At 32.5% G+C, this 19575-nt stretch overlaps 1 protein-coding gene across 1 annotated transcript; it reads left to right on the forward strand.

Annotated features, from left to right (window-relative positions):
• Positions 1–2802: 2802 nt before the first annotated feature.
• LOC132730328 (DNA polymerase iota-like) lies at positions 2803–17597 on the forward strand. Its single transcript, XM_060716224.1, has 9 exons — positions 2803–2959; positions 3945–4043; positions 5622–5786; positions 7375–7533; positions 10960–11193; positions 11571–11749; positions 14355–14446; positions 15021–15154; positions 16169–17597. The coding sequence occupies exons 1-9, from the start codon at positions 2851–2853 to the stop codon at positions 17458–17460; spliced, it is 2463 nt and encodes an 820-aa protein (XP_060572207.1). The 5' UTR covers positions 2803–2850; the 3' UTR covers positions 17461–17597.
• The last annotated feature ends 1978 nt before the right edge of the window (positions 17598–19575 follow it).

Raw genomic sequence — 19575 nt, forward strand, 5'->3', positions numbered from 1 at the left:
AACAGATGATCTAGACATAATGTTTTTGTATTAACCGAATCGAACATACGATTCTAATATATAATTACTTCATACAATAAATGGAATCACATATTATAGTAAATTTATAATGGTATTATTTCCACGGATATATAACATTGTTTTATATTGAATGAAACATAATCTTATATATAGCTGCTTTATATTCTGTATAATTGATGATACTTCACAGAATGTTTTGTGAACAATACATGCGAGATTATTGCTTGTAATAGGCTAAATTCATGTCCATGTAGGTCATGTTGTAGTTCAAGTCGGAACATCGGTGAATATGGCGCGATGCTAAGCTGAGATTCTTTTGGTCGTTTTGAAAATTGTTTCCCCTTTTTTTGGTATTATTCGTCCACATTAATTCATGAAGGTTAATATTCTTTTGGGGATATCTGGATTTGCAGTGTTCATTGCTTTATTTACTCATGTTACAGGTTTACTGACATCATAATAGTTTATTTAACTAATTTATCACACACCCGTGTCGATTTTGCGACTCCGTAAATGGTATTGCACGGCCTTGCATATATTTTGACGTGACGTCATTAGCGTTATTCAAACATAGTGTAAAGACGTGCTAAATGTTAGCGTTATATACATGTACTATAGAAGCGTCAATGAAAAATGACTCTTATTTTACCTTAAACGGTCTTTATTTTGGGTATGTGATAAATAGAATATTAAATTCGTGTAACTTCATTACTGAATTTATTGCACTCGTTGAATAGGCCAGAGGCTCGCATAATATAATTTTATTCAACTCGTGCAATAAATTCAGTATTGAACTTACACTCATTCAATATCCTCTATATATACAATTGGAAAATATCTAACGTACTATGTTTAAAAAAACTAACGTCATGTCCATATGTTGATTTTCAAACTTAACTGGTTAACATCACTTAGCGTTAATTATTGATCCATTCATTTGATAAAAATTTAGAACGTTATGCTAATCACAGGCGGCCCACATATATATATGTATATAAATATAGTCTACATTTATATACATACTTAAATCTCATTTTAAGGTCACCATCAAGCAGTATATACCATCCAAACACCATGTGGGCCCCCTGTGTTTTTAACGAACGATAACACCAAACATACATTTCTGAAGTTTGGCGATATTTCATATACATGTACTTTTAAAAATTTGATTTTTCCGCTCTAAAACTTATGGCACAAAAATTGTCATAAGCTGTAACATATAGGTTTTGGGTATGCCTAAAATACGAAAGTGAGATTTTTGACGAAAGTGAGCGAAAGTGACTTTTAGAATTTGAATTGTACTGTTTTAATAGAATTTTACAATAAAATTGCTGTTTGTAGATGTATATTATTAGCAACTTATTATATATATTATAATAGATAACCATAGTCATGATTTAATCGCCATTTATTGGATTAATTTCTATATACAAGTTCAGCGATCTTCCTTTCTCTTGTATAGAAAAATACGAAAGTGACTTGTAAAGTATTAAATGTAGAGTTTAATTTGAAAATGTACTAAATTTGCAGTTCGTGTAAATATATAAGAAATTAATATTATTTATTTTCTTAATTAATCATTATGATGATTTATAGTTTTATACCCCTTTTTTTGCATAATTTCTATATACAATATCAGCGATCTTCCTTTCGCTTGTAAACATTGAAAAATACGAAAGTAACTTGTAAAATATCAAATATAGAGTTTGAATTGAAAATGTACTTAAATTGCAGAAAGTTTCAGAAATTAATAATTTGATATTTAACACTATATTTAAAAAAAAACTCTATATTTGATAATTTAGAGGTCACTTTCGTATTTTCTATGTGAGCGAAAGGAAGATTGCTGAACTTGTACATATTAAAATTATGTAGAAAAAATGGGGGTAAAAAGCATCATAATGATTATTTTTGACAATAAATAATATTAATTTTTGATATTATTCGCCTCAAAAATGCAATATATGTATTACTTTAAATTCAACGCTTTATTTTATATTTTACAAGTCACTTTCGTATTTTTCAAAGTGAGCGGAAGGAAGATCTCAGAACTTGTGTATAGAAATTGTGCAAATAAATGGCGATTAAATCAACATAGGGATTATTTTTGAAAAGAAATATTATATGTTGCTAGTAATATACGACTACAAACAGAAAATTCACCGTAAAATTCTATTAAAACGGTACAATTCAAATTTTAAAAGTCACTTTCGCTCACTTTCGTCAAAAATCTCACTTTCGTATTTTAGGCATACCGGTTTTTTGGCTACTTTTACCCAGGATGCATTTTAAATTTCGCAAAATCTCGCGACATATGATAACTTGCGGTAACACGTACAATTCCACCGATACTGAGTTTAACTGTGTGACGTCACAGTCTCTTCTCCATCTTATATTTAACTCCATGTTATTTTGCATAATTTTAAATATTAAAAGTATCTTTACATTGTAACTCAACATTTATTTTTAACAAACAGAACATTTTGAAAATGGTGATTGTTTCAGACGTATGTACAAATTTAACGGACTATTGTTGCTTTTTGCAGAAGTTTGTAAAATGTTGTTCTGTTTCATACTATAGGTACGTATAATATACGTACCTGGTTTTACGTGAGAATCTAGAGATTGAAAATATTTTGCACAAAAACTTTGTTGTTAAGGTGTTTGAATAAAATATGTCAATTCTGACCAATTTTAACACTGGTCACATAAAAATATGCCATTACCGTGAAATAAGAGATGACGCGGAATTATTGAGTACAATATCAGCGCTTGACAATTGAAAGTTACTTCCCTTTTCTATGCAACGCCATTTACAGACAAAAAATAATGGAGAGTGAGAACACGGATAGTGAAGATGACGGATGGAATAAACCTGTTGACGAAAGTGACAATCAAGTCAATATACCGTACAATAAGCAGAAATTAAATAAACCTGGTAGATTATTATTATGATTGTTATTATTAATTGTCAATTATTGCATAACAAACACGAAATTGGCCTACATCTGGGACAAGCTACAAGCTATATGTAGGTCTATTTCCATAAAATTTATTTATTTTCCTTGATATTTATAACTATAGCAAAACTATTGTCAAGCCTAAGAAGTCTGATTATACTTCTCAAATTATACTTCTCAAATGGTACCGTAAGTTGTATTGATGTCCATCCCATTGGATTTGTAATCCAGGGATAGCTTGTTTGATAATCAGACAAGGTGAATCTTCTCCTTAACAATTAATATGAGATATTAGGTCTATTGCTCAATTGTGGTTTACCACTGTTTCTGAAATCATGTAGCAGAGTAGTCACTAGTCAGTCATTTGTGTAGAATTTTGTAATTACTGGTAAGTTAACCAGGAAAATCAGTCTGCTGGATTTGTCTGCCCAGCTGATTAAACTACTAACAACTTTGTAATAATTATCACAGGAACCCGAAATTCTATCCAAAACATAAAAATAATGATTTCAAAAAAATCCCATATATATATATACTTTAAAAAAAAACACAAGGAAGGCAACAACATTTCCCCACCCACCACTACATTTACAAGGATTGAAGGAATATTTGTAAATACGCCTGGAATTACTTCCGAGCACACTTAATCAATAAAGCACATTAAAATTTATCAGAAACAAGTGACTACATACTCTTATCAACTATCCAACTTTTATGCCAATTGAATGAGTTTATCACTGCTCTTCTCCCATCGTCAGTTCCATTGCCAGCCCTAGCAATAAACTCCATCATACTGTTATTGACCGCTCTTTGTAGATCTCGAAATTCTATCCAAAACAAAAAAGAACGATTTTAATAAAAATCCAATATATATAATAGTATATTATATAATATGGGATTTTTATTTAAATCGTTCTTTTTTCGGGTTCCTGTGTAATTAATTATATTGTTATTGTATTTCAGAACCAACTCATCCATGTGTAATACTTCATATAGATATTGATTGTTTTTATGCTCAAGTTGAAATGCTGAGGAAACCTGACTTAAAAAATAAACCTTTAGGTAAGTTGAACTTTTCATTTCTGTTTTACTGCATTTTTAGCTCACCTGAGCTAGCTCAGGGTGAGCTTTTAGGATCGTTGAATGTCCTCATCCGTCGTTCGTCCACACTTGTTCATTAACACTCTAGCGGTCACATTTTTGTCTCAATCACAATCAAACTTTGTCAGGATGCTTATCTAGGTAATAGCTCGGATAAGTTTGAACATGGTTCATCTCGGATGAAAAACTAGGTCACAGGAGCTAAAAATAGAAAAACCTTGTTAATACTCTAGTGGTCACATTTTTGACTCAATTATCATCAAACTTGGTCAGGATGCTTGTCTAGGTAATTGCTTGGATAAGTTTGAACATGGGTTATCTCGGATGAAAAACTAGGTCACAGGAGCTAAAAATAGAAAAATCTTGTTAACACTCTAGTGGTGTTGATCCAAATATCTTGGAAATTGGTCTGAAAGTTTGTTTTGATGATTTCTAGGTCAAGTTCGAATATGGGTCACCTGGGGTCAAAAACTAGGTCACACAGCCCAAATAATTATGGAAAAACCTTGTTAACACTCTAGTGGTCACATTTTTGACTCAGTCATCATCAAACTTGGTCAGGATGCTTGTCTAGGTAATTGCTCGGATGAATTGGAACATATGTCATCTCGGATGAAAAACTAGGTCACAGGAGCTAAAAATAGAAAAATCTTGTTAACACTCTAGTGGCCACTGTGTTGATCCAAAAATCCTGTAAATAAGTCTGAAAGTTTGTTTTGATGATTTCTAGGTCAAGTTTGAACATGGGTCATCTCAGATGAAAAACTAGGTCACACCGCCAAAATATGGAAAAACTTTGTAACTGTTAACCTCTAGTGGTCACATTTTTGACTCAGTTATCATCACACTTGGTCAAGATGCTTGTCTAGGTAATTGCTCGGATAAGTTCAAACATTGGTCATCTCGGATGAAAAACTAGGTCACAGGAGCTAAAAACAGAAAAATCTTGTTAACACTCTAGCGGTTACTGTTTTGATCCAAGTATCCTGGAAATTGGTCTGAAAGTTTGTTTTGATGATTTCTAGGTCAAGTTCGAGTATGGGTCACCTGGGGTCAAAAACTAGGTCACACTGCTCAAATATGGATAATCCTTGTTAACACTCTAGTGGTCACATTTTTGACTCACCTGTCATGAAACTTGGTCAGGATGCTTGTCTAGGTAATTGTTCAGATGAGTTTGATGGGTCAGGTGAGCGTTCTAGGGCCATCTTGGCCCTCTTGTATCTACATTTGTTTAATTTCACTTTCTTGCCATCCATCAATGAATTTTCTGTATATTACTCTTAGCCTTCTGGCTGCAACTGATCGATCCATGTAACCAATGCAGACCAAGATCAGTTGATACTGTCCTTTTGAAAAAGACATAAAGAAACTGCAGTTCTGTAGTGTTTGATTATGCATGTTTAATGAAAAAAGGTATTTTTCAATTTGAAAAAATGTTTCTTCAGTTTAAAGTATTTTTCAAACATTGGTATTATCAGTTTTAGGGTCTCTTATAGTTTAAAACATTCAAGATGTATATTTTTATCACTCTTGTAGGGATTCAACAGAAATATATCATTGTAACATGTAACTATGTGGCCAGAGAGCAAGGACTAACCAAGCTGATGACAGTTAAAGATGCTCTAGAGAAATGCCCTGATCTTGTTCTTGTTAGTGGAGAGGACTTAACAAACTACAGACATATGTCCTACAAAATATCCAGTATGTATATCAATGTTTGGTTAAAGATACATTATTTCATGACCATGAAGAGAGCTTGAAGCTTTTTTGTAATTAACATTTTATTTCCCATATTGTACAAACCTGTAACAAGTATTTTTTTGTTCAGCATAATGTGCTAGCAATCAGCATAAACAGTAAAAACCGTGCCAAAGACCACCCCAACTAAAGACCACTCTTCATAACAAATGCCACCCTTAGACGACACTGCAATGATTAAACAGAATAGAGAATCCTCTTGATAAGGAACACTTGACTTTACAGGACAGGTTATGTTTCTCCTTTGTCCCGCCTTGATCACCGGTATGACTGTAATTATGTAACAAAGTATATTATAGTCAGTTTCATTTTTCAATTGAACCTATATTGATTATGAGAGCTTGAAGCTAATTTTAGCCTCTTTAAAGTGTGCATTCTTGGAACTAATGAGTTATGGTATCATAGCGAAACATTGTTTCTTTGAAGGCCTCAGACTTACAATTCTTAGGTTGAGAAGCAGACATCTTAATCACTAGATCAGATCACCAGATAGAAAAATTCTTTTATTGCTGGTGATATTGAATTCTTGTGTCCCCTGCTACAGAGAAGTGGTGACATATAGGGATTACTTTTTTGGCATCTCGTCTGTCCATTCTTCCGTCACAAAACTTGTCTGGACTACTCCTCAGGAACTACTGTTGCAATTTCATCTTAACCTTACAGGAATGTACAAGACTACATGTGCATTTTTGGTTCAATAATTTTTGAGTTATGGCTCTTTAATGATTTTTATTTCTTAAAGTTTTGTCCAGACTTCTTCTCTTATACTGAATGAAACACTGGATTGATCAATTCCTCAGGCTCAAGTATTTGCGAATATTTAATGGGGTTTCGGGTTGAATTATGTATTTGCTGAATTATGGCCCTTGAATAAAAAAACTATTTTGCCCTGTTACTGATTTTTGTGTATCCTGCTTCACAGTAGCTGCAACATGCAGTTGGCTATCATCAAGGGACACATGTGATCACTGATCACTCTTGTTAATTTTGACAGGCCTATAAAAATCAATTTATAAAATACACTGCTTTGGAAGTTTCTTTTTTCTCAGTCATGCATACCTACTCAGTTAAATGTTATGTGTGAAAACAATTTAAACATGATACATGTAAGTGTCAATGTATGGGTCATATTATTTGTCAATAGTTAGGGTCAAATGTGAGGTCAAACACATTTGTCAAGAGTTAAGGACTTATGTGAGGTCAAACACAATTTCAAAGGTTAAGGTCAAACACATGTTATAAAGGTAAAAGTCTCATGTGAGGTCAAACACATTTGTTGAAGGTTTTGTAACCTTTACTAATAGTTCTGACTTCTGACTTTATCATTAAATATATATTTGTTTTTTCAATTAATCAAGTAAAAAGGCAGGGTAGCGTCTGAATTTATTATTAGAAAATGCCAAAACTTATTGACTGTGGTAAAACCTGTTTCCAGTATTATGTTTTTGTTATCGCATGCTAAGGGTCAGTTGCAAAGCATTGATATCCTGATTTTTATGCACATCTAATTCTATTGTTTCCTCTGTTACAGATTATCTACAGAAATATTGTCCTCTTGTGGAAAGATTGGGTTTTGATGAGAATTTTCTAGATATAACAGAGCTTGTGAATGATAGAATACACAAACAAAGTGTTGCCATGACAACAGAGGTGAAAGGTCATATATACCTGCCAGAGGGAGATACAGATGGTATGTTTATATTTACTCCATTTTATGAATAGCTCTAATTGTCACTAATAATGATGATTTTACAATTTTGAGTTTGTTATATATCAGTCATAATTAAATTTAAAGAAAGCAGTTAGGTGGCTTTTTGCTATATTATTCATCATATTTTAGGGAAAATTTCACGATATGTACTGACTGAGAGCAAACAATACAGACTAAAATCTTTGTCTGCACTTGTCACATAGATACATGTACATTCAGTTGGGCCTAAAATAAAATTTAATTTGTTTCCCCTTCCCTACCTACCCAACAAATTTGCCCCTACCCAAAAGAATTTTTCAGGTTCTTAGGGGATGAAAGTATTTTTTTTCTTTCAGAGTACAATAAGTTTAATCTAATCTGATATTTTAGACAGCTAGCATAGTTAGTAAATTGTTACATATGTCAGATGTGAATATGGTAATGCATGTACATATACTATTGCACTTGATTAGTTAATTTTAATAGTTCATTATACATATATGCAGATTATTTATTATAATATGCACATATAAAACAAATATATTTTTATTTTAATGGGTTGGGAAGAGGAAACAAACATATTTTTATTTTCGGCCTTGTCACTAGCAGGCTACAGTAAAGTTAAAAAGGATGGTAATTTTATCACTATCTCACAACAGATTAAAGCTCAATGTAGAGCTTAAATTGAATAGAACAATTTTCTCATTTTAAAATATGTCTTTTATATATATCAAAGATAAATCCTTATGATGATTGTCAGCTGTAAGTTATATTTAAGTAAATTGCACACAGAATAATATAGTAAATTATGGTTCATAAACATATTTGTTTTGTAACTGCAATAACTAATTAATGTACTAAATTGAAATCCTCCAACTTGGTATTGTGGTAATTTTTACATTGTGTTTATTCTCTGCAATATGGTGGTTTTATTTTTGGCACAAAAAGCTTGTGATATTCTTAATTCACTATAAAGGGGCATGTAGCATGGATGTTACAATTTGACAGTCACTGAAAGGGAGTGGTATTTTCTTGTATAGGGAATGGGTTACAGCAGACTGGTACCATACAGTATATAGTTGACTTAAAAACCCTTGCTCTATTTGTGTTATAAACTCATCCTGCTATGAACTTGCAATATAACAGCATGATATAAAATTGATTTCATTAAAAAAAACCCTGTTATTAACCATCCAACTGCATAAGATATAGGAAAACTTCACAGATATAATATAGAGAATAGCATGCAAGTGACTCGGCAAAGCCTTATCCTTCTTTTTTTCTTAGCCTTGCCTGATAAATTTTGTAATATCAGACACTTGTTATGTATTCTATTTATCATGTTTTTCAATTTTAATAGTCATGTTTATTTTTTTATCCCCCGCCGAAAAATTTCGGCGGAGGATATAGAAATAGTCTCCGACCTTCCGTCCGACATTTTTGTCCGGAGCATATCTCTAAAAGTATTTGAGTTATCAACTTGAAACTTCATAGGTGGATAGACCTCATTGAGGAGGAGTGCAGTGCACAAGAATGATAACTCTACCTTGCATGATTTTTGAGTAATTGCCCTTTGTTATTTTTCAAAATTGATTTTTGTCCAAAGCATAACTCCAAAAGCCTATGAGATATTAACATGAAACTTCATAGGTGCATAGATCTCACTCAGGAGGTGTGCAGTGCACAAGAATGATAACTCTACCTTTCATAATTTTTGAGTTATTGCCCTTTGTTATTTTTCATACCTATTTTTTCACCTGAGTGGAGCATAACTCAAAAAGTGTTTGAGATATCAACATGAAATGTCATAGGTGGATAGATCTTATTGAGGAGAAATGTTGTGCGCAAGAATGATAACTCTTCCCTATACAATTTTTGAGTTATTGCCCTTTGTTTTTTTCATGCTATTTTGTCCAGAGCTTATCTGAAAAAGTATTTGAGGTATCAACTTGAAACTTCATAGGTGGATGGATCTCATTGGGGAGGAGTGCAGTGCACAAGAATGATAACTCTACCCTGCATAATTTTTGAGTTATTGCCCTTTGTTATTTTTCATTCTATTTTGTCCAGACTTTATCTCAAAAAGTATTTGAGGTATCAACTTGAAACTTCATAGGTGGATGGATCTCATTGAGGAGGAGTGCAGTGCACAAGAATGATAACTATACCTTTCATAATTTTTGAGTTATTACCCTTTGTTATTTTTCATACCTAATTTTTCACCTGAGTTGAGCATAACTCAAAAAGTGTTTGAGATATCAACATGAAATGTCATAGGTGGATAGATCTTATTGAGGAGGAATGTTGTGCACAAGAATGATAACTCTTCCCTATACAATTTTTGAGTTATTGCCCTTTGTTTTTTTTCATGCTATTTTGTCCAGAGCTTATCTGAAAAAGTATTTGAGGTATCAACTTGAAACTTCAAAGAGGGATGGATCTCATTGAGGAGGAGTGCAGTGCTTAAGAATGATAACTCTACCCTGCATTATTTTTGAGTTATTGCCCTTTGTTATTTTTCAAAATTAATTTTTGTCCAGAGCATAACTCAAAAAGCCTTTGAGATATCAAAATGAAACTTCATAGGTGCATAGATCTCACTCAGGAGGTGTGCACTGCACAAGAATGATACCCCTACCTTTTATTATTGTTGTGTTATTGCCCTTTGTTCTTTTTCATACTTAATTTTTCAATTCATTTTTTTTTTCAAAAAGTATTTGAGGTATCAACTTGAAACTTCATAGGTGGATAGATTTTACTGAGGAGGGATGCAGCACACAAGAATGATAACCTACCCTGCATTATTTTTCAGTAATTGCCCTTTGTTATTTTCAGCCATCAGTGTTCACATAGGTTTCAAATCTGTAATCACTATAGCCATCAGTTTTCATTACCAAAAAGACCTCTTAAAATGGAATTATTCTGCTCTACTACATATACATTCTTCCAATGAGCAATCACATTCGGCGGGGGATGGCCATGTTGACATGGTTCTTGTTAAAATTTAAAATAAAAAAAAAACAACTGTGAAGAACCTCTTGAGTTCATGCTGCACGCAGTTATATACCAAGGATCATGTCTTTAAGAGAGTCCCAAATGTTTTAGGCAAAAGTAAGAGAGATTTTAATATTAAAAAAAATCTATTTGATTTAATGTTTTCGAACTAGTAAGAGGTAAAATATTCCATTCTCTTCATTTTATTTAAATATGTATTGATGAGGTGTCTAACAAAGCTGAGAGGACTGATAAAGCTAGATTTATCATCAACAGAAATCATAGTAATGACATGACTCACACACTTATGTGGTTGTATTCTGATAACAAAGGTATGACATTATTTCCAGTCAGAGAATGATGTTGTCACTTATCTTCTGACATTTTAAGAGAAAGTTCTGTAGGTGTTTAATCTTGATGGTATATTTACAGTATCATGCTGTTGTGGATGTAAGGAACGCCTCACTATAGGCTCACATATTGCACAGGAAATTCGTGCTGGACTTTTCAAGGAACTAGGTATCACCTGCTGTGCAGGGATAGCCCATAACAAGCTCTTGTCAAAACTAGTGGCAAGTACACACAAACCCAACCAGCAGACAACCCTGTACCCTCACACTGTGAATCTGCTGATGTCAAGTCTAAAAAGTGTCAGAAATATTCAAGGTGAATAGCTTAAATACTGCTTTATTAATACTTAATTACGATGTTTTACTTGTGTACATTTTATCACATTAATTATTTTAGTTAGTTAAGTGTTTCATTGCACATAAATAAGGAAAATTATCAAATGATTGAATTACATGTAATAGAAGTAGATTGATGATCCAGTGGTTAAAGTGCTGCCTCTCAATCATGTCATAGTATGTGTGAGTCCTGTCCATGCTGGGGTCATACCAATGTTATCTTTATATAACACAAGTATTGGCAGTGTTAGAAACTGTACTTGACAATGTTTAAATGGTTTTATATCATGCTAAAATAAATATATCTATACTAAATTAGAAATGAAATCAATCATTATTATTCTATCCTGATATCAGGAATTGGTCACACAACTGCACGACGATTGAAGGAAGTAGGGGTGGTCAGTGTAGCAGACCTACAGAACGTTGACCAATCAGTACTCGAGGAGGAGTTTGGACATGCTTCAGTGGAAACTATGAAGAAATTGTGTTTAGGCATTGATGATAGTCCAGTTATAGCATTTGGTCTACCTCAGGTAAATCATGAACATTTGAGCTGTGTCACGACAAAACCAACATAGTGCGTTTGCGACCAGCATGGATCCAGACCAGCCTGCGTATCCGCGCAGTCTGATCAGGATCCATGCTGTTCGCTAACCAACCCTATTACAAGTAGAGAAACTGATAGCGAACAGCATGAATCCTGATCAGACTGCGCGGATGAGCAGGCTGTTCTGGATCCATGCTGGTCGCAAACGCACTATGTTGGTTTTGTCATGACACAGCTCATTTCTATTGTGTTGTATACAGGTAGGGATATCAATTGGACTGGTGATTGCCAGCCCTTTTCTTTTAATGCCTGTCTGATTACCTGTTGAAATGCTTTGACGATAGGTTCAAACTTTGCAGCATTTCATTTGCATGTCTAAGGTTTGAGAAAGAAACAGGAAAGATGATTTTGGCTAACATAGAGTGTTACAAACTAAGCTACACCAGGGGTCAAAACCATCTCACCTGCTGGAGTTGCATAGACTGCAATAATTCAAACTCATTTAGTCGCCTCTTACGATCATGCAGGGTTATAAGGTGACTGCAATTCTGCTGCTTTAGCCCATAAAATAAACCCCTCGACCACAAGGGAATTGCAGCGGTTCAGATCATGTTTGTTTATACTAGTTATATTGAGAACCAAGGTAGCACAAATTACCTTTCTTGTTTGGAAAGGCTACAGAGGAAATTATTTTGCTAAGGCTAAAGTAAGTCCTTCTAGGATTTATTAGTTTCCTTATAGAATCATAACTTGTTAGTTGTGTTAGTGGATGTGAGGAGTGAATGGGGGAAAGAGATGAAATATTTCATTGGATATTGATTAGAATAAATATTTCTTTGCAAGAAAATTTGAATTGTTTTTTGCAGATTTAAATATTCAAATAACACTGTAAAATTAAAGTAATGGTTATCAAATTTTTCAGCTGTTAAAATATATTAATTATGGAACTGTCATTGATTCAGTGCAAAGCATATCATTCTAACACTATCGGATTTTTTTCTATATAAACAAAGAAGGCCCGAAGCGTGCATTATTCTACAGCAATGCACTCGCCGTTCTTATTATCTCCCTGTGTATTTTCACATTGAGGGCGCCATTTTGTTTGAAAAATCTGATAAATAAAAACAATATTTTGTCGAATTTTGTTGTGAAAACTATCTAGAATGAAAGAAAATGGTCTAACTAAGAAAATAAATCCGAACACCAATATCTTTAGTTCAGTCGTTAACACTGTACAGACATTTAAAGTGTTGTTTACGTGACGTCACAATGTAGCGCCAAACAGCACGTGTTAAACAATCAAAATCAAGTACGCTATTTTAACGTCGCAGACGAGTTAAGTTTTACATTTATTTCACTTTTAATAATTTGTATTTCGCTTGGAAAATTATAGACTGAAATAAAATAAACAAACAAAGTTTTATCAACGTTTTCAAAATTCGTTATTCTCAAAATGTTTCTACACACGGTAGATTTAACGACATTTTTTCAACCCACTGGAACGGCCTTTAAAGAACGTTTCTGGCGAAAGAAATTTAACCGCCAAACATAAAGTCCAACTTTATAATAATAATTATATTTATTCTTGACGTGTTAGAATGGAAATAGATATTAATTCTTCGTGCATTATTGTATAATAATGCACGTTTTTCGTTCAAATGCTTTGTAATTAATCACTCAGGCCTATCGGCCTTCGTGATTATATTACTACGCATTTGAACTCAAGCCGTGCATTATTCTACAACAATGCACTCAGAATTGATATCTATTTCCTAAACAATATATCAATATTGGATGAAAAATATCAACAATACTGTTGAATACACCTATAATTACCATAATTACTTGTCTGTCATTCAATTTTGATTTCAGTTAAAAACATGTTCTGTTCAGTGTCTTGTTTATAAAAGCCCATTGCATGATTTTTTTCCAGCCATATTTTTTGTCATCATTGCTTTGAAATGTTTCCACTATTATATATAACAACAGCATGATGTTAAACAGCTTCTGTACATGTATATGTTTTGGGTGAATTTTCATAATTCCTTGACATTTAATTTGATTTAATTTCTGTGACATTATGCCAATGAGATAAATTAATTAAATATTTCAAAAGATTGACTGTTATAATATTGATTAATTAACAGCTGATATTAGAAAATGTTAAAGATAAACTATAAATCTGCCTATAATATAAAAAGACAGCCCCACTCTTTAAATATAAATTAAAAGATACAAGTAAATTCTGATTGATATTTATAGAAATTACCTTGGGCCACATGAGTTATTTATCATTCATGTGAAGTAAGATAGAGGATATGAAGGAATTATGGCAATGTAACTTTATTTGGAATTTCACCTGTTCACTAAATATATACTCTTGGATGGGCATTATTTCACTTTTATTAGTCAAAATGTATTGATTATTGATCAACAGAAAAATATCAACAATATATCAATATTGTCTCTATCAATGAGAGCTCTAATTAATTATTCTTATGATAGTTGAGAGCTTATTATAGACAGGTATGTATTGATATTACAGTTTTATTGAGAAAATGTGTGTGCATTTTATTTTTGCATGTTATCAGACATTAAGTGATGAGGATTCCTTCAAGAAGTGCAGTAATGTTGAAGATGTGAAGTCAAAAATCAAACAATTAATCAACAGTTTGTTACACAGGTAATTTTTTCATTGTGTTCAGGATTATTTTTCCTCAAGTAAATTTTTTAAAGTGTAAACAAAATGTTATCCAGGTAAATAGTTAGTAGTGACAAAATTATTATACATGTAAAATCTTCATATCAAAAAGAAACATTAAATTGGTAAATTTTCAAGTAAAAAGCATAATGTTTCTTCTTGAAGGTTCTAAATATTTTTACTTGCACTAGATAGAGATTTTGAATTTATTGCATAAAGGTATTTATTTAAATGTTTTGTAAATATCTTAATTTATGGGATTGGTCGCGTTGAGCAAAAGTCGCTTAATACATTAAAATATAGAGAGAAAATGATCGGGGGAATTTAAAGTGGTCGTTTAAGACAAAAGTCGCTTAAGACACGTGGTCGCATGGGCAAGTTAGACTGTACTTGTATTGCTTAGTATCTGTAAGTTTGTTTCATGTTTTTTATGAAAACTAAAATCTTGTAAAAGCATTTTTAACCACCAATAAGTTTATGATTGTAAAATTGATGATTTATGAAAGTTGTTAGAGTAATCTGTAAAGACTGCTCCTGACATTATTTTCTGTTGCAGACTTTTAGAAGATGGGAGGAGACCACAAACGCTGAGATTAAGTGTACGTAGAATGCTGAAGACAAACAGATACAATAATCGTGAGAGCCGACAATGTAGTATACCATCCTCGGTTTTCAACAAGTTCTCGTCTGGTAATAATACATGTATATAATATTTGTACATTTAGTGAAGATCTATGCCATATTGAATGAAATCCTATCTAAGGGAGAGGAACTATATAAGTTTTCTTTCTAACCCTTTCAATTTATGTAACAATTATACACATATATTATACCTCATTTGCATATGCTCTTCTATATTTAATATGACGTCATCGGGTCCATAAACCGCATACAGACCGGGGGCAGTCCATAATTCTTGTGAAGACCGTTTAAACGTAACTATCACGACATGCGAATTTCATGACATAACTGTCAAAATGGCCAGTCGATTCGCCTTTTTATCAGGGACATAAATTTATTAAATGTTGATCAAAATTCATGATTTGTCTTAAATTTATTTATAGATTTTATTTATACAGTTTGTGAAATTCTTAAAGTCCTGGTTTTTTTGCCTAGTACAATGTAACATTAAATATTTAATTTGATTAGCAAAAATGGAATATTAAAAGAAGAACATGATTTTTTGTTGCATCGCTTGAAAATAATAAAACAAAATCCGACTAGGGTTTGAGATATTTCACACACTGAACAAGTAAAATTATTATTTGAAAGCAAATAATAGTAAAATGACAGCACAAAACAAATGGATGAAAGGATTTAGATTCGGTATAATATAACAAATAAAACATGGGCTTGAGGGCAAAATGCAAGTTTACGGACTGGTTGGTCAGACCTCGGAAGGAATATGGCCCTCAGCTGCGCTTCGGGCCATATACCTTCCGAGGTCTGACCAACCAGTTCGTAAACTTGCATATTGCCCTCAAGCCCATGTTTTTTTTGTTAAATAAAATGTAATATATGTAAAATATTAAACTAAGTCCTATCTAGAACAAAAGAATCATGTCAAACAAGTATATTTTACATTCAGATTCAAGTAATATCCAGTCAGCCTCTGTTAACATTAGTTGCATAAAATTCTTCATCTTTTTAGTCATGTTAACTTAAAAAATCTTTACAATTATTTTCATTCTTTTTTTCTTTTAGATAATCTTACCCATTCAAGCAGTCAACTGGAGACTTTAGCGTATGGCTTATTTACAAAGATGGTGGCTGTTAAATCACCTTTCCATCTTACGCTTATCAATGTTGCTTTTACAAAACTGGAACAAAAATCATCCAATGATATTTCAAGCTTTTTTTCTCCAAAAAAACAATCCAGTCAAAGTGCTCCAACACAGCCAGGTGACCGTGGGAGTGCTGACACAGGGAGAACAACTGAAGCAGTACCATTTGAATGTACAGCAAGTTCAAAGCAAAAAGGATTAGGTTTAAATGACAAGGAATATTCTCCTGGATTAACCACAAAGAAAGGTGTATCAGGTATTCAAAAATGGGTTATAAAACAACCTACAAATAGTGAACAATCTTGTACAGGTAATTCAAGTAAGGGTAATTTAAGTTCCCAAGTTTCAACCAGTGCTTATTCAAACACAGAATCTTTTGAATCAAGAATGTCTTTGAAAAGACTTGCTAGTGACAATAATAATAGAACTTGTAATGAAAAAGATGAAAATGTCGCCAAAAGAAAATGTAACAGTACGGGTAGTTTTAAACTTCCGTCAAACATTGCAGAGATTCTGCCCCAGGATTTAGACCTAGATGTTTTCTTAGAGCTACCACCTGATATTCAGAAAGATATACTTGACAATACACCAGTGCATCACAGTTCTAGAAATAAGAAACACACTGATCATGGTCAAGATACATATACTCAAAAAAGTAGTTTGAAATCAAATTTAGGTATGCCAAGTACATCATTGCCAACTAGTGAAAATAATAGTTTGAATAATGAAAACAAAACAAAGAAGAATATTCACACCGCTAACAGACATTCAGGCACTGCTAGTGATGCTATTGTTCAGACAGGCAGTACTGTCTTGTTAAAAGATGCTCAAATTGAAACATGCTTTAAAAATTCTTACACATCTAACAAGGATGGAAACTGTACAGTAGGTAAAAACAGTGCAGAAAGTTTTCATTGTTCCAGTAAAACTAATGTTAATCTAAATATGCCAGCCTCTAACAAACTAAGTAATTGTGATAAAAATTCAAAGGAAACTACCTCAGAGGCTGTTGCTGTACCAAATAATGTTGACCCAGCAGTTTTTGAGAGCTTGCCTCCAGATATAAGGGAAGAATTAACACAACAATGGAAAAAAGAGAAAGCCAGCAATGCAACAAATTCTGTGAAACCAGCAGGCCAGAAGAAACTGTTCTTTAAATCCCCAAAACCATCTACCTCAAATAACATTACAGATTATTTTAGCAAGAAATGATAATTATATACCAGTAGTGCTATACTAAAGGTGTTTTCTTGAAAAGTTTTTAACCCAACAAAATAATGTTTCCTAATTTCTAACATATTTTGTTTGAATAAGTCAAGGAAATAGATATCAATTTTGCGTTGTTGTTGTTGAAAAATCCACGGTTCAAGTTCAAAAAGAAAAATCAATATATATTTCACTTCTTCATGTAACATTAATAAAAATATGTTGAACTACACTGAGCATAGAAGTAATTTTCCTGAGATAATTTGGTTTATTGATGTCATATCTGATGTCATATGATATATTCTTGTATTTATGTTGTGTATATATATCGTTATAATGCACTTACATGTTACTTACATCATTAATTGGTTTTGCGGTAAATATGTAAATCCAAAGACAAGAAATATATTAACAATTTTTTAAAAAAAAATTGGACAGTTTAAAATTTCAACATCATGTTATGGTATGCTAGAATTTTACAATAAAACCAATTCTAAAAGCAAGATAATGAATTATAATCAGAATGATAAAGATTTCACTAGTTTTACAATTTTCATACTGTTTTGAAAGCTGATTTATGCCAACTTTCATGAATATTATAAAAATGTATTTAAAAATAAAAAATATTGTGAAGTGAAGAAAGAAAGTAATTAAAATACACATTGCTATTTTTTAATCTTTGATTTATCTGGAACACATGTTTCTACAACAAATCCACAGTTATTAGGTTGAGAAGTAACAAATGTTACAATTAAGAGCATTATTTGTACTATTTAAAGAAAGATACAAGGTGAATATGAAAAACAGAAAACTGTGTTCCTATTGGATAGAGTGGCTGCCATTATTTTGACCTCAAGAAACATCTTTGTACAAGGTCTATTTGGAGACTTGTCTGAGCTTTAAGAGTATAGATTTATGTTTCATTTATTTTCTTACTTATTTTAGGAGTAAAAATCTTGTGGTTTTGACTTGTTTTAACAGCGTTTGTGTATTTCAACAATTTACATTAGTACATGTAATTACTCTCGAGGGATCTCCAGATTTTAAACAGCAGGTGTCTAGAGTTCTGTAAGAAATGCCTCTTACTTCATCAGTGTTGTCATTTATTTCTGGTACAAATATACTTTAGTTTTGTTTGGTTTTATGGCACATCAACACAATTGAGGTCATATGTCGCCAAAACAGGCAAACAGGAAGGATGATTTTGGTTAGCCTCAGGTGTTACTAACTAAAAGCAACACCAGGGGTTAAAACCATTTCACTTGCTGGATAGACTCCTACAATTCAAACCCATTTCGTTGCCTCTTATATGATCATGCAGGGATAAATGATAGCTGCAGTTCTGATGCCTCAACCTTTAGAGGCAACCCCTCAGCCACAAGGAGTATTTCTTATAATTAGGAATCACTGATTTAAATACTTTAGTGATGAGGTTTGTATTCAGCTTTAAGACAGTGCAAAATAATATGGCAAATGTCGGAAATCTCTGTTTTTCAGCATATACCAACAGTACATATATTATTCATTCCAGTTTCCAAAGTTATTTTAAGAGTATAGAGTTCATTTAATCTATGTTATTGATTTTTTAGGAACAAGAATGTTTCATCTGTTAATTTTACAATGCTTATAAAAACCAAATCAGTGTATGCGTGTTCCTCTATGTTTAATACATTCCCTGATCCTGTGCATTCTGGATCACAGACCCCCAATATTGTCCTGTTCTGTCACAATAGAAACAAGCAAATTCGTTGAATTTATATCCCCCGCCAAGTACTGGCTATTACTAACACAACAACTGGACATAAGGCTTTATTTATATATATATCATGGCATAAACAGTAAAATTCTTTGAACTTGATAAATATTCAGGGCAATAACAGAGCCATAACTGTGTGTTAAATAGTAATATCTGGAAATGCCAATGAGATGTATGCATACTGCATAACTAATCAAGGGCCATAAATCTGAGTTATAAGTGTCTGACCGAACAAGGCGACTATATGCACATCTCCTCTTCGTATCCCATAAAGTTTCATTGAATTCCAGCCAGTAGTTACAGAGAAGTAGCACTGAAACTATTATTGCTCTGGTTGTATACTGCATAAGTTATCAAGGGCCATA

Source organism: Ruditapes philippinarum, unplaced genomic scaffold, assembly GCF_026571515.1.
Source record: "Ruditapes philippinarum isolate M1 unplaced genomic scaffold, ASM2657151v2 ctg1377_1_1_1_1, whole genome shotgun sequence".
NCBI lineage: Eukaryota > Metazoa > Mollusca > Bivalvia > Venerida > Veneridae > Ruditapes > Ruditapes philippinarum.

Excerpts from the sequence above, each read along its gene's own strand:
- LOC132730328 (XM_060716224.1), top strand. The coding sequence starts at position 2,851 with ATGGAGAGTGAGAACACGGATAGTGAAGATGACGGATGGAATAAACCT. Across the intron at positions 14,447-15,020 it reads ATCAACAGTTTGTTACACAG|ACTTTTAGAAGATGGGAGGA; the intron begins GTAATTTTTTCA and ends TTTCTGTTGCAG. Across the intron at positions 15,155-16,168 it reads TTTCAACAAGTTCTCGTCTG|ATAATCTTACCCATTCAAGC; the intron begins GTAATAATACAT and ends TTTTTCTTTTAG.